General features: G+C 42.2%; 1 protein-coding gene across 1 annotated transcript; it reads right to left on the bottom strand.

Moving 5' to 3' along the window:
* Window positions 1-13,145, bottom strand: SEC61A1 (SEC61 translocon subunit alpha 1). Its single transcript, XM_083418620.1, has 12 exons — window positions 12,918-13,145; window positions 11,030-11,097; window positions 10,094-10,159; window positions 9,910-9,988; window positions 9,160-9,291; window positions 8,915-9,024; window positions 6,971-7,124; window positions 5,784-5,944; window positions 4,661-4,858; window positions 3,300-3,491; window positions 2,509-2,585; window positions 1-1,570 (listed from the first exon to the last, which is right to left on the bottom strand). The coding sequence occupies exons 1-12, from the start codon at window positions 12,922-12,924 to the stop codon at window positions 1,384-1,386; spliced, it is 1,431 nt and encodes a 476-aa protein (XP_083274746.1). The 5' UTR covers window positions 12,925-13,145; the 3' UTR covers window positions 1-1,383.
* Between the last annotated feature and the right edge of the window lie 57 nt (window positions 13,146-13,202).

The raw sequence follows: 13,202 nt of genomic DNA, 5'->3' as shown, positions 1-13,202 counted from the left end.
TTCCTTTTATACCAAGTGTTTTTATTTGGTCCTATACAATACACACAAAACACCTTACAACCACCAATATATCCTAACAGAAGTTGAGTTTTTAAGGAATTTTAAAGATGGGGCAAAACTCCTTAAAGACTTTATGGCTACTTCTCCTATGTGATAGGAGTTGTCCTGGAAATAAGCCTCCAGAGAAATGCCATCACTGCTCTCCAGCTACGTTCGTGAGAGACAGGGAAGGTATTTCTAAGGCTGGCATCAACGTGCATGATTTGTAGTCAGAGTTCCAGAAAAAAAGTTGGTAAAAAAAATGTTCTGGAGCGATATGCAAGTTTTATAAGCAGCAGCTTTTGTGTATTCTTCAGCAAGCAGGATGACTGTAGCGCTCATAGCTGCTAGGACAGAACTTATTTTAACGTGATGGCAGATAAGAACTTTTAAGAGTTTGGTAACCTCCAGGAAGAATACTGTAGCACACTGTTCTTCTCAGGATATAAGAATACAGACAACATCCATCTTGGAAATGTCAGGCTTTCTGTGTGGAATTACTTGTAAAAGGTCTGTGTTTGTGCAATGTACAATTCTGAGGCTTGATTATTTCTTCCCATGAAGCAGGCCCTGATGTGAGTTTTCTACTGACAGAAAGAACATATCACCCGCAAAAGCGAGGCAACAGTCAGAAGCCAACAGTCTGGACTGAAGCACAAGACCCAGAGTACCTGACGAGATATCTGGCAGTCCCAAAATTTGTAGTACCCTGGAGGAAGAGTGAAGAAATGTACTGGTGACAAGTAATAAGATAGGTACTGGGATGATGGGGGGGAAAGATCTCTCTCGCTACCAAAGAGATAGGGAGAAATCCAACATCACACAGGCAGACATGACTTCCCCTTCTCCCAGCAGTCCTCCTGGACCCAATTTTGGGAGTGCATGGGGAGTAGGGAAAGGGATGTTCCACATGGAAAGAATGAAGTCCACTGCACAGGTGAGCCAACACCATTGGATGTCACTCAATTGTGCCACTTTAAACTGCAGTTGGAAAAGCTCGATAAATCCTGGGATAGGACCAGGGGAGAGGGAGAGGCAGAGAAGAGTAAATAACCAAAACTAAACCAGATTTTAGAAGTTGCTTCCAGCAATAATTAACAAAAAAAACCCCTTCTTTTCTAAAAAGTTTTTTTTTTTTGCACATTTTCCAGCGATTTATAAAACATTAACTGAATATTAACAAAGTCTGAACCAAAGGAATGTGCTTTGGAAAACATTAAAATAAGTGTTCCTATTAATGCAGTGTGCCCATGTTACTATGCCGCTGTTAATCTTTTTCACCTGATTTTTTTTAAAATCCTAGAACACTCTTCATACTCCCCTAGGGTCCATGGGACAATGCATTTAGAAGAGAAGCGCTCCCATGCTGCCAACTTCGCTCTGCTCCTTTACAAAGATTTCAAAGTACTGGTAAATGATAGTAACAGCCAACAAGATTCCTGTGCCTGATCCAATTGCCCCAAGGAAGTCTGCCAGCACAGAGAGAGCACCAATGCAGAGGCCACCAAAGGCAGCTGCTGTAGGAATGTATCTGACAAGAGACACAATGGGAAGAAAAGAAATTAGACATTAAGAGACATTACTAGCATCTTCAGGCACAGCTAACACCAAGTCAGTGGGAAAAAATGTTTTGTAGGTCTAGATAGTTAAGACACAGGGGAAGAATCCAGAGAAAGATGACTATGTGCCAAACTGCAACAAATATTAAGACTGCTTGGGTCCACCCCCACCCCCATACATCTTTTAGGTATGTGACTTAAGGAGGCCCTTCAAATATGACCCATTGCTTATATTTTGCACTTGTGTCACCGTAATGCTGTCTGAAGCAGTAAGAAAACTATGAAGGTAAACACTGACTTTCTGTAGCCTCAGGATCACTACAAAAGGATAGTGTTCATTAAAGTCAGCAAACAATGAGGCTAGAAACAAAAATGAAATTGGGTATTCTCAGGAATTAACAGAGGCTCTTATATAGCTAGGATCTTGATGGCATGCAAAAAAACCTTAAAAAAAAAACACTACAACACTGCAAGAGCATTATAAGCATAATGGCCTCAGTCCAGTAAACCTGAAGGAGCGTCTCCACCCCCATAATTTAGCCCAGACACTGAGGTCCAGCACCGAGGGCCTTCTGGTGGTTCCCTCATAGTGAGAAGTGAGGTTACAGAGAACAAGGCAGACGGCCTTCTCAGTAGTGGCGTCTGCCCTGTGGAATGCCCTCCCATCAGATGTCAAGGAAATAAACAACTATCTGACTTTTAGAAGACATCTGAAGGCAGCCCTATTCAGGGAAGTTTTTAATGTCTGATGTTTTATCACTTTTTTATTATTATCATTAATTCTGCTGGGAGCCACCCAAAGTGGCTGAGGAAACCCAGCCAGATAGGCAGGGTATAAATAAATTTATTATTATTATTGACTGAATATAGCATTATAATCATAATGAATCTCTGCATGTTTGTAACTCACCTGTTGAGTTCGTGAACCATAGAGGTTTCTCTATGACCCCTCATAACCATCTGCTGCTCTTTTAGTTGTTTAGCAACCTGCATTGGCCAAACAGAGAAAAGAAGCTTAGATCTTTTTACAGTCAGTTTGTAAGATGAACTGCCTATAAATGAGAAACAAGAGATTTCAATGCTCCTCATTTAAGGACTATTAAAAATGGCAAGGCTGGACTTCTGATGTAGCAATATTATAAATATTTCTGGAAACCTAACTAAAAAGATATACAAGTTGATGAGAGGCATGTCTCAATATCTGGCCCATGGAAAGCAGACCATCTTTTCAGGTAACCTCAAGAGAATGGTTTGCAATAAGAAATGAACTATGGACATTTACAAGCTGAAACATGAAAGAATCATCTCCATGTTAAGGACTTAATATATTGCAGCATGAGCTTTTGTGGGTCTAAACCCATTTTTTCAAGGCAAGCTCATGGCTGTTCCCTCTTCTGTTAAACAGACAACCTTGAAAGATACCAGACTTATCTTAGGAAGATGAACAGCTTAGGCAGGGAGTGACATTTTGAGCAGGAGGGAGGTATCACGGAGTCATGTTTTAAAACTAAAAATGCTTCCTAGTATCCTATTCTCCTTAGTCAGATCTGATCCTTCCAAAAATATATTTAGTGACAATAGAATGCTAGACACAGAACTAACTGCACCTTCTGCTAAATGACAAAGCAAGGGAAGCATTATGGTTTTTCAAGAGGGAGGAGAGAAGCATCCAGAGCTGTGGGGTCAATGTTATTTACTTACATCTTTGGCAGAAGAGCCAGACACTTCAATCCAAGTTTTAGAAAAGAAAGCACAGGAACCCAACATGAACACAATGTAAACAACTGCATGGACAGGATCTTCCAGAACAGAAGTAAACGACTCCGGAGGCGACAGGTAATAACAGAGACCACCGACGGGGTATGAACGGGCGGGACCACCAGACGAAGTATCCTGCAATGAAAGTGGACAGTTTGGATTGTGCCTTAAGAGGACAGGTATTATGCAGCCACCAGAGGTCACTTTTATGCCCACAGAATTCAAATATAGCAACCGTAAACCTGCATAGGTTTCTTCATGTGTGTGCTGAGAAACTCTATTATAGCTACTGCAAGACAAGTGCTAAATATAGGAGCTGGCAAGGACACAAAAAGCCAGCAAGGCATGGTATGAAAGCCACTTGGCTCCTAAAACAAACCTTACACGTTCATCACTCACAACACAATCCTATGCTTGCCTTATGTTCCATGGGGTTCAGTGCGATTTATAGTTTTATACTCATTTATAGTTTTAATTCTAAACAGGTTTAATTGTTTTTAATGATGGCTTTTTTCCTATGTTTTTAGTGATTCTTGTTTTTACCTCGAGCTGCCTCGGGGTGGGGTATAAAAAAAATATATAGAATAATTTACTTTCAGATGTGTATAAAATGGCAGTCTGAGTCTTCCTGCGAGCACCTTCGTGCTAAAAAAACTAGGGCTGTGCATGGACCCCCAATCTGATTTGTGGGGTCAATGTGTTAACCTGATTTCACCCAGCCCAATCCAGCCCAGCCCACCCCAGCTCTAGAAAATACTCATTCATGGAAATCCCATTGACTTGCATTAAGAAATAAAGCCAGCCAAAATTGGATTGTGCTTTCACATTGCAGCATGAAAGTTGGCAACAAGTTAGCCTTTACAAAGATGATTTATCCTGCCGAACAGGTATTTCCTAGCATGACCTCCCTGCTGTTAGCCCTTGACTGGGAGCATTAGGTGTGAATATAATGAAGCTCAGTTCTGTTCCTACACCTATCCCCTGAGCCTATCTCAGCATCTTCTTTATATGGTGTTTTAGTGGATTCTGTTTTAATTTTGGAAACATGGCGACACTAAGTTTGGCTTTTGTGAGTAGTTTGTTCTTCTGGGTTGCCCTTTTTTTAATGGGTCATCTTGGGAAAGGGGAAATTGCTCCAGGACTAGCCCAACCTGCCCCATAGTCACTGCAAAACCCCCTGAATCACCCCAGTTCAGCTCATTATTTATACTTTGTACGGAGTTGGTGTACAAGCCCGAATAAAAAGCAGGTTTTATGTTTAAAGCTGCAAGATCCAGGACAGATCTTATCAAGCGGATACTTACCGACCAAGTGCCCAGCAGGCTGACTAGTAAGTTGCCACTGAAACGAGCGGAGAGCATCTGGGAGATCACATATAAATTGGACACCAGCGCAGATTGAAGGATGATGGGAATATTGGAGGTGTAGAAGAGTTTGATTGGGTAAGTGTTATACTGGCCACGGTAGCGGGCAGATTTTATAGGGAGATCCACTCTGAAACCCTGCAGGTTGCAAAAGTGAGTGTTAAATACAGAAACAAACACTTCTTAGTAACAGTGCACTTGAAGAGAACCTAAAAACCTTCAGTAATCTTGGAGCTCTTCCGGATTACCGGTTTCAATATTCCACCCTGACTTGCTTGCACAACATTTACACAGTGGTTAAAGATTGCTGCTTACTGAGCAATTGTTCTGATTTGTTTGCATGGAGGTTATGTGATACCATCCAGCATCATTCACACTTCCCAGTGTCATTAGGGTTGTTTTTAAAAGAGAATGTTATGCAGGAACATCAAATCTCCATTAATAGTGCAACCCTTTCCCTTCCCCCCAGGATATGATTGATTTATAACTGGGGGGGGGGGGGAGATAACTTGGGAGCAGAATACTTTTTAGAAGCAAAGGGAAACACTTTGCGTAGGAGGGTCTATTAAGGCATTAAGGCCAATATGAATGCACTTGCTGTGGCCATAGCAAGCTTTGGTGTTATTTATAGAGTGCTATTAGCCTAAGTAGGTAGGGCTTTCCAAATTTAGGTATGCAATAGGCTGCTCCCCTAAGGAACTAGCAATCTAAAACAGTACAGAAAAAAAAAGGGAGAGAATGGGTAAATCCCATTACAATATTTATAGCTTGGATAAAGTTGCAAATGATTAAGAGGATGTCAAAGGCCATAAAGAAAGGGTCTTACGAGGATTAGTTTGGATGAACTTATGAGAAACAAGGGCCAAAAGATAACGTGGATGAAAGCCACTGATGGCTTTAAAAAATTAGGCCTTGGAAACTGGTAGAAACAGAGTTTAAACTCAGGAACATTTTGAACAATACTTAGGATCCAGTCAAAAATGTTGTAACAAGCACTCTGTTAGCAAGCAGCTATTGTTGTCATCTTGCTTATATTTAAGTAACATTCCATAATTCTACTTGCCTGGAAGTAGATGACAACTGCAAAGACGAATATGGTGGCAATCAGGTTCATGAGGTTGGGGAGGTTCTGACGGTAAAAGGCTTCCCTGAGAGCTCTGACTTTATCTGTGCGAGTAGCCAGCAGATGGAACAGGGCAATGATGGCTCCTTCAAATTCCATGCCTTAAAGTGAGAGAGTGAGAGAGAGATGCTTAGTTGCAGATAATTTGACATTTATTAGTTTGACTTTTGAACCAAATGTATAAAATTTGTAATAATTTATTTTAAAAGGTTATAAACTGCTTTTCACCAGTGTGGTCCTTGAGTAGTTTACAATGCAATTAAGCCAACAAACACACAAAATGCAGTTAAAAACCAGAATATACCACAGGAAAGCAATCATAACCTCCAGAGCAGGTTAGCAGATCATTGAAAGGTCTGAGGGGGAAAAGACTGTCTTCCATAGCCTAGTCAAGTTGCATCAATGATATAATGGGGAGAATGTCAGAGACTGGGTACAATCACTGAGAAAGCCCCCTCCAAATTGATCTAACAGCCCAGGCAGTGATAACATAGGAGGGACTAAACGTTCTTACTTGCAGCTACTAACAATCATTGCTTACAGAGCTACATTACCCCCTCTAACCACGCATTAACATCACACACAAAAATGAAACTCACTGAAGCAGTCATCTTAAAACTTGAGTTTACAAAGGAAACAATGAACTCTTCTTTATATTCAATTTATTGCACAGCAAAAAAAAAAAAAAGCCTAAGTAAAGGTCCCTGGATTAGGGTACCAAAAAACCGCAAGTGAGAAATAGTAAAGTAGCTTCCCCAGTCAGTCAATTCTTCGGAGAAGTGAGACCTCCAATAAAATGAACATCCTCACCTCCAAAAAGAAGCAATCCTGCTCAGGGTTCCAGCCAGCCAGTCAAGATACTGTTAATTGTTAATGGTTCAGGCAAACCAGTTCACTCCCCACTCTCAAGTCTTCCATCTCTCTTCCAATTGACACTCAACATTTTGTGGCTTCGGAGGAATACTGACGCCCTTATTGTACTGGTGTGCATTTGTATGTGTTTAGGTTTTTTAACATTTTCCCAAAGAATACCCAACTTTTGATCTAATCCACAGGGGCACCGAGTCACTTAACTGAGGAACTGATATGCTTCCAGTGAAACAAAGAACACGCATGTGTGAGGTTACCTCGGCCAGTGTTTACTGTGGTTGGGCTGAATGCCTTCCAGACAATAGTCTCACAGATGTTGGTGGCAATGAAGAGGGAAATGCCAGAACCAAGACCATACCCCTTTTGCAGAAGTTCATCCAAGAGAAGAACAATCAATCCAGCCACAAAAAGCTGCAAAACAAACATGAATTATTTTCCAGAGTCACCACAACCATACCTGATCACTTTAATAGAGGGGCTGCGAAATAAAAAGTGTCAGTGCTTTCTGTAAATGTCTGCTTACGCAGCACACATGACAATTACCTGTTTTAATCTTTGATTTATACTTTTTGACATGGTTCTTACTGAAAGCATAAGTACACAAGTCAGAGATACATGAACTGAAGTTCCTTTGTACGTGAGGTAAATAAAAAGCATCATGTAAACCCAACTTTCTAAGCTGTTCCTAACCTAGCTGCAGCTAAGGATTTTTGGGGGGAGGCAGGGAAAATTGATTGTACAATACAACTTTTACACCTTTTAAGTAAGTTTGGCCGTCAATGTTTTTGGGACTACAACTTCCACTATACTGGACCACTGGCTGGCTGGGTAGATAAGAGGAGTTCAACAGCATCTCAAGGGGTTTCCCTTCCCTGCAATAAAGCAACAGCTGTGCAGATACTGAATCCCTGTTTTCCTATTATTATTCCTAGACCACATACACCACCATCACTTGAGCTACACTGGCTCAGCTCACACAATATGACTTTGATTGACCAGGTGCACAAAAGCAGCAACACAGGTCTAAATTATTTATAGTGAACCCAATGCTTAAAAGCCCTTTGGCCATAAACAGAAGAGATGTACTAATGTTCCAAAGTAAATACTGTAACAACCCATAGTCTACAAACCAGCATACAGAAGGTGAATTGAACTGTTACTCTGAAGATCAATATGGCATGAAAATTCTTACATTGTGTTAAGCTAAATGTTAGTACAGTTCAGATATCCTATTTTTGGCAAGACTGGTCAACATACGTAGCAAGGAATCACTCTGAAGTAGGATGCCGTTAAGTCATCCTCCGTTTGTTCCTAGGTTCTAGCAACCAGGTCTGGGAGATTTCCATTCCTAGACATCATGGCTATCAGCTGATCTTCTATAATAGTAATAATAATTTATTATTTATACCCCGCCCATCTGGCTGGGTTTCCCCAGCCATGCTGGGCGGCTACCAACAGAATATTAATAATAAAAAACCGATAAAACATCAAACATTAAAAACTTCCCTATAAATTTATCCATAAGATTTACGAGGAACCTAGAAGCTAGCTACGCACTCAATGTATCTAGAGATGCAAGGCTTCTATAAAGAATACCATGCCTAATAAAAGGGTCCTCTTGGGCCTCTTGGGCTTGCTGAGCCTCTTGGGCTTGAACCACTGAGCCTCTTGGGCTTGCTGATTGGTCAGTGGTTCAAATCCGCACAATGAGGTGAGCTCCCATTGCTCTGTCCCTGTTTCTACCAACTTAGCAGTTTGAAAGCACACCAGTGTTAAGTAGATAAATAGGTACCACTGTGGCAGGAAGATAAACGGTGTTTCTGTGTGCTCTGACTTCCGTCACAGTGTTTTGTTGTGCCAGAAGCGGTTTAGCCATGTTGGCCACATGACCCGGAAAGCTGTCTGTGAACAAACGCCTGCTCCCTCGTTCTGAAGCGAGATGAACACTGTACCCCATAGTCGCCTTTGACTGAATTTAACCGTTCAGGGGTCCTTTCCTTTTATTTTTTAGCCATGCCTAATAATGAAGCGTCAGGATGACTGGCAAATGCATTCTAGATTCAATTAATATATACTGCGAGGACAAGTAGGAGATAAAGCAGTGTGCTTAACTATAAAATTATGGTGTCTGTAGAAGCTCAACTGAACCACAGATCTCCTAGGTCCAATCAATGAGTAGTCCAATACAAAAAATAAATTACCTGAATGGTAATCAGCAGACAGATTCCAGCTCCCATCTCTGATGGGTCTCCATACATCCCCGTCATTACATAAACGATAGATTGGCCAATGGTGATAATCATGCCGAACACTGAGGAATGAATCCACAAGAAAAGACTGAATTAACCTAGTCTCCAATTACCCGAGAGGATACAATTCATCAGTATCTACATAAGGCATTAAGCCAATCCAGATGGCAAGCTCTGTAATGTCTCCTGATACTTACATTTCTGTGCCCCATTGAACAGAGCTCTGTCTTTTGGCGTATCCCCAACTTCAATTATTTTGGCACCAGCCAGCAACTGCATGATGAGACCAGAGGTGACAATGGGAGAAATGCCCAGCTCCATCAGTGTGCCTGTTGGATGTGGAAATCAGAATGACAGATAAACGGTGAGGAAAAAAAAACAGTTTTCCTGCCAACCCTCCCAGCTAGTCACTGCACATGTAGAGAGGGCCAAAGATGTGCACTGTGGAGGGGAAAGCATTTGGATCATAACTGAAGCTCCACTCCTTTCCAAATGATTCATCATTCTTCTGCATCTTTGTCTCACAGTCAGCAACCCAGACCCCAATCAGCAACACAATGACAATACAATAATTCTGGAACACAGGTGAGGAAGGACTACTGAAAAACATGTATGAATTATGTCAAAGCCACTTTAAATGTTCTGAGCACTATCACATTTACATATTCCCATTTTTATACTATAGCATCATCATGGTCATGGAGATGAGCCAAAATTCCATTTTCCAATTTCAATATCCAGGCCATGGTTCAGTCAGTTATGCACATTGATGTTTCATAGTTTTCAATGGGCAAGTTAGGTAGTTGCTCAGTTCTCTAACAATGAAGTCAGTGGCACCTCAAAATGCTTAAGTCAGTGGTAAGATCCACTCTGTTTTGCTACTTAGTATTTAAGTATAAAATTTCACAGCAGATAGCAGTATCATTTGCTAAGTGAGACATTCTTACCTCTGTTTGAAGCCAAAATTACTCTCATCCAATAGAATGGATCTGCCGAGTCTGATGACATAATACCAAACAGGGGAATCTGAATTTCCAAGAGAAGACAATTACATTAACACAGGCTTAGCTTCCTGGATTTGGTTTAAACTTTAAATTTGAAGGAAAGTTTGAAATAATGTAATATGCATACCTGGCAACAAACCAAAAATATGAAGAGGGTGATAGCTGTCCATAGTACTTTTTCTTTAAACTGGATCTACAGAAGGAAATGTAATTATAAAAGAAATCACTACCACCATGTGTTTGGGGCTAGAAGAATTTGTTAAAATACAAGCCTTAGGTTCACTGAAAACAAGGTGGAGAAACAGTACCATGGCAAAAGAAAACATAACCAGGACTTCAGATGAATATAAATTTATTTTCCAGTTGCTTGGTAACATTTGAGCATAGAATTGCTAATGCTGTACTCTTGTACATATGTTGTATAGTCCCTTAGCTGGGAATCCAACACATGTGCTTAAGTTACAGACATGCCTGCACAAATGTACAAGGTAACATATGGCAACATTTAGCAATCTAACTGTATTCAACATATACAGCTTTCTTAACACTGGACAGCAGACCAAGGGGCCAACTGAAGGTTCAACCCCCTGCTTTCCGTAAATAGCATCACAGCAAGGGGGAAGATCAGCTCGGCCCCATCCATCAGTCAGGGGAAGAGCAGCAGCAGAGGTTGCCCACCTCCCTCTTCCCTAAGAGCTCAGCTCCAAATGCCTTGGAATCGGAGAGCCTCTGTCATTGGTCAGTAGAACAAGGGCTGGTGAGTTAGTTGCAGCACCTCAACCCAAGCAAGACCAACAGTAAGGGGAGATCAGAATGCTATAAATGCCAGCTTACAACTCACTAACTTGTTTTTACACTGCCAAACTGATCTCCTTTCCGTACCTTTCCCCTTCATTCAAGTGCATTTTCTGTTATAAAGCCTGAAAGCAGTATCTTTCTGTCATTTTAACTATGCAAGCTGTTTTGAGAGACAATATTTGTCTGAAAAGTAGAATAAAATATAATATAAGCAAACTCTCCTCTTAGCAGTAACTCCTGCAAATATTGATTTAAGGATACTTACCTTTCTTTCTGGCTTTTGGATTTCAGGTAAGATAACACAGAAGGGCTTGATTACTTCAAGAAATTTAACTGTGAAAAAAGGTATGAAAAGAGAACAGATATATAGATTTCACAAGGTCCTTATCAGTCAATTTAAGAGCCAGGGTGTTAGGCTTGAACCTAGAAGTCCCAAATTTAAACCTTGCCCAGCCACTAACCTATATGATAACCCTGAGTAAATCACAGTGAACCTTCATTCCCTGTCTGAGTAAAGGCTCAGGACTGGCACAAGCCTATTTCCCACTTGCACTCCAATGGAGATCCTATGCATTGAGGTGGCTGTACGTTCAGAATCTTATTTCCAAACTGAAAGGCTACTTTCACTAGAATCACTGCTGGTGTTAGCATTACTTTGAAACTTCACATGTATTCAAACTAGTGCTTATCATGCAAGCAACCCAACAATGCAATTTTTAAAAATGCATTTTTACTAGGCATGTTATCAAATTTTGGTTTTGTCTTTTCCTAGAAGCAGAACTAAGAAGAGAAGTATAAATGAAGCTGCCAGATAATAAGGAAATGCTATTCAATAGTAGCACAGATGAAAATCTAAGAAATTAAAATTGCCTTGTACTTCCATGAAAAGACTGCCCAAACTCACATATTTCAATAGTGTGCTAAGAGAATGAAAGGTGTTAATGCCATCAGTGTAAAACCAAATTTAAAGTTCAAATAAAAGGAATGCCCCCCAAATACACAACCCACCTTAGTGGTCACCCCATCACACTATCAAGTGGAAAGCAAAGTACAATGGAAAACACATTTCCCATAGCAGTGATGTGGCAAGAAATTGGCCATCATCACATTACAATGCAAATAGATAGCGGGAGCAGCCCACTGTGGCTTCCACTGTGGGTCATCATGCCCCCTTTACACTTAAACTGCACACAGCATGAAAAACATGTTTGCATTGGGAAGCATGAGGCAAAAAGAGAAGGAAAAAGTTATCTCCACAGAAGGGTCACAATTAGATACGTGTGTAAAAGGAGAATGATTTCTGCATATTATAAACAATATCTGAAAGAGTTTCCCTCCCAATAAAGAGCATTATATTGTACTTGAAGCATTATGGTTATGCAACCCCTGAGCTGCTTTTTTTTAACGCAACATTACTATTCTAAGCCATTCAGAAAATTTGTGTTTACAGGGTGGCACTGCAATGAAAGGGACAAAGTGCTTCCATAATCCAGACTGCATTGTGTCAATTTATTAGCTGATTCTAGCTTCACATATAAAATACTTACTAGCTTCTCATATCTATCCATATATGTATAGAAGAGTCCCCCCTGGGTGTCAAACAAACAGCCACCCATTTAAGCCGCACTCGGGCGCACTCTGCGACCTTAGGGCTGGCTGGGGCTTTCCTCATCTGGAGGGCGGGGCGGGGGGGTGAGGATCCCTCATCGGGGTGGGGGGCAACGCCGAATTTGCCATTCCAGGCCGGCGCTGCAACGATCACGAAGAGAGCGGACGTGGGTCGTTTTAAGGGGCGGCCACGTAAGCCTCCGCGTCTAAACAGTGCCGGGTGAGCCCCCCCCCCCAGCGCAGTCCTGGCAGGGCAGAGGCACGTAACGGGCAACTGATCCCCCGTAACGAAACTGACAGTTCCCGCACCTGCCGTTGAATCCTCCCCGTTTCGAGGGGAGTCCTCCTCCTCCACCACCAGCCTCCCTCCCCAGCCGCCATTTCGTCTCCCTGCCCCTGACGGAAGCGCTTCGACCTCCCTGCAGCCGCCTCGCCCCTCGCCCCTCGGCTCTACGCGGGCGCCCTCCGCTTCTCGCCCGTCACGGCGTCTGCGGCAGGACCGGCTCTCCGCCTTCCCTCCCTCAAGCAGCGACGCCGATACTCACTCCCCATCTTGGGCGCTCTCGACGCGGAAAAGGGAAGGACCAAGCAGGAGCGCAGACTCCAGGCTCCTTTCTCGGAGAGACACGTCAGTTACTTGAGCCTTCCCGGCCTCCTTCCGCTTCCTGCCACGCACCGCCCCCCTCCCGCACCTCGCCCGCGCGCTCACAGGCAGGCATATCCACGCAGGCGCAGTAGAGACTTCCTCCTCTTTCTCCATCCTCCAACGGCTCTAGTGACCTTCCCCACTCATAGGACTACAGTTCCCAGCGTCCTCCGAGGCCTTGCCT

This window comes from Podarcis tiliguerta (assembly GCF_965153285.1).
Source record: "Podarcis tiliguerta genome assembly, chromosome: 2".
Taxonomy (NCBI): domain Eukaryota; kingdom Metazoa; phylum Chordata; class Lepidosauria; order Squamata; family Lacertidae; genus Podarcis; species Podarcis tiliguerta.
Note: the sequence above shows the minus strand (reverse complement) of the source record. Positions and strands in the feature narration are given on the sequence as shown.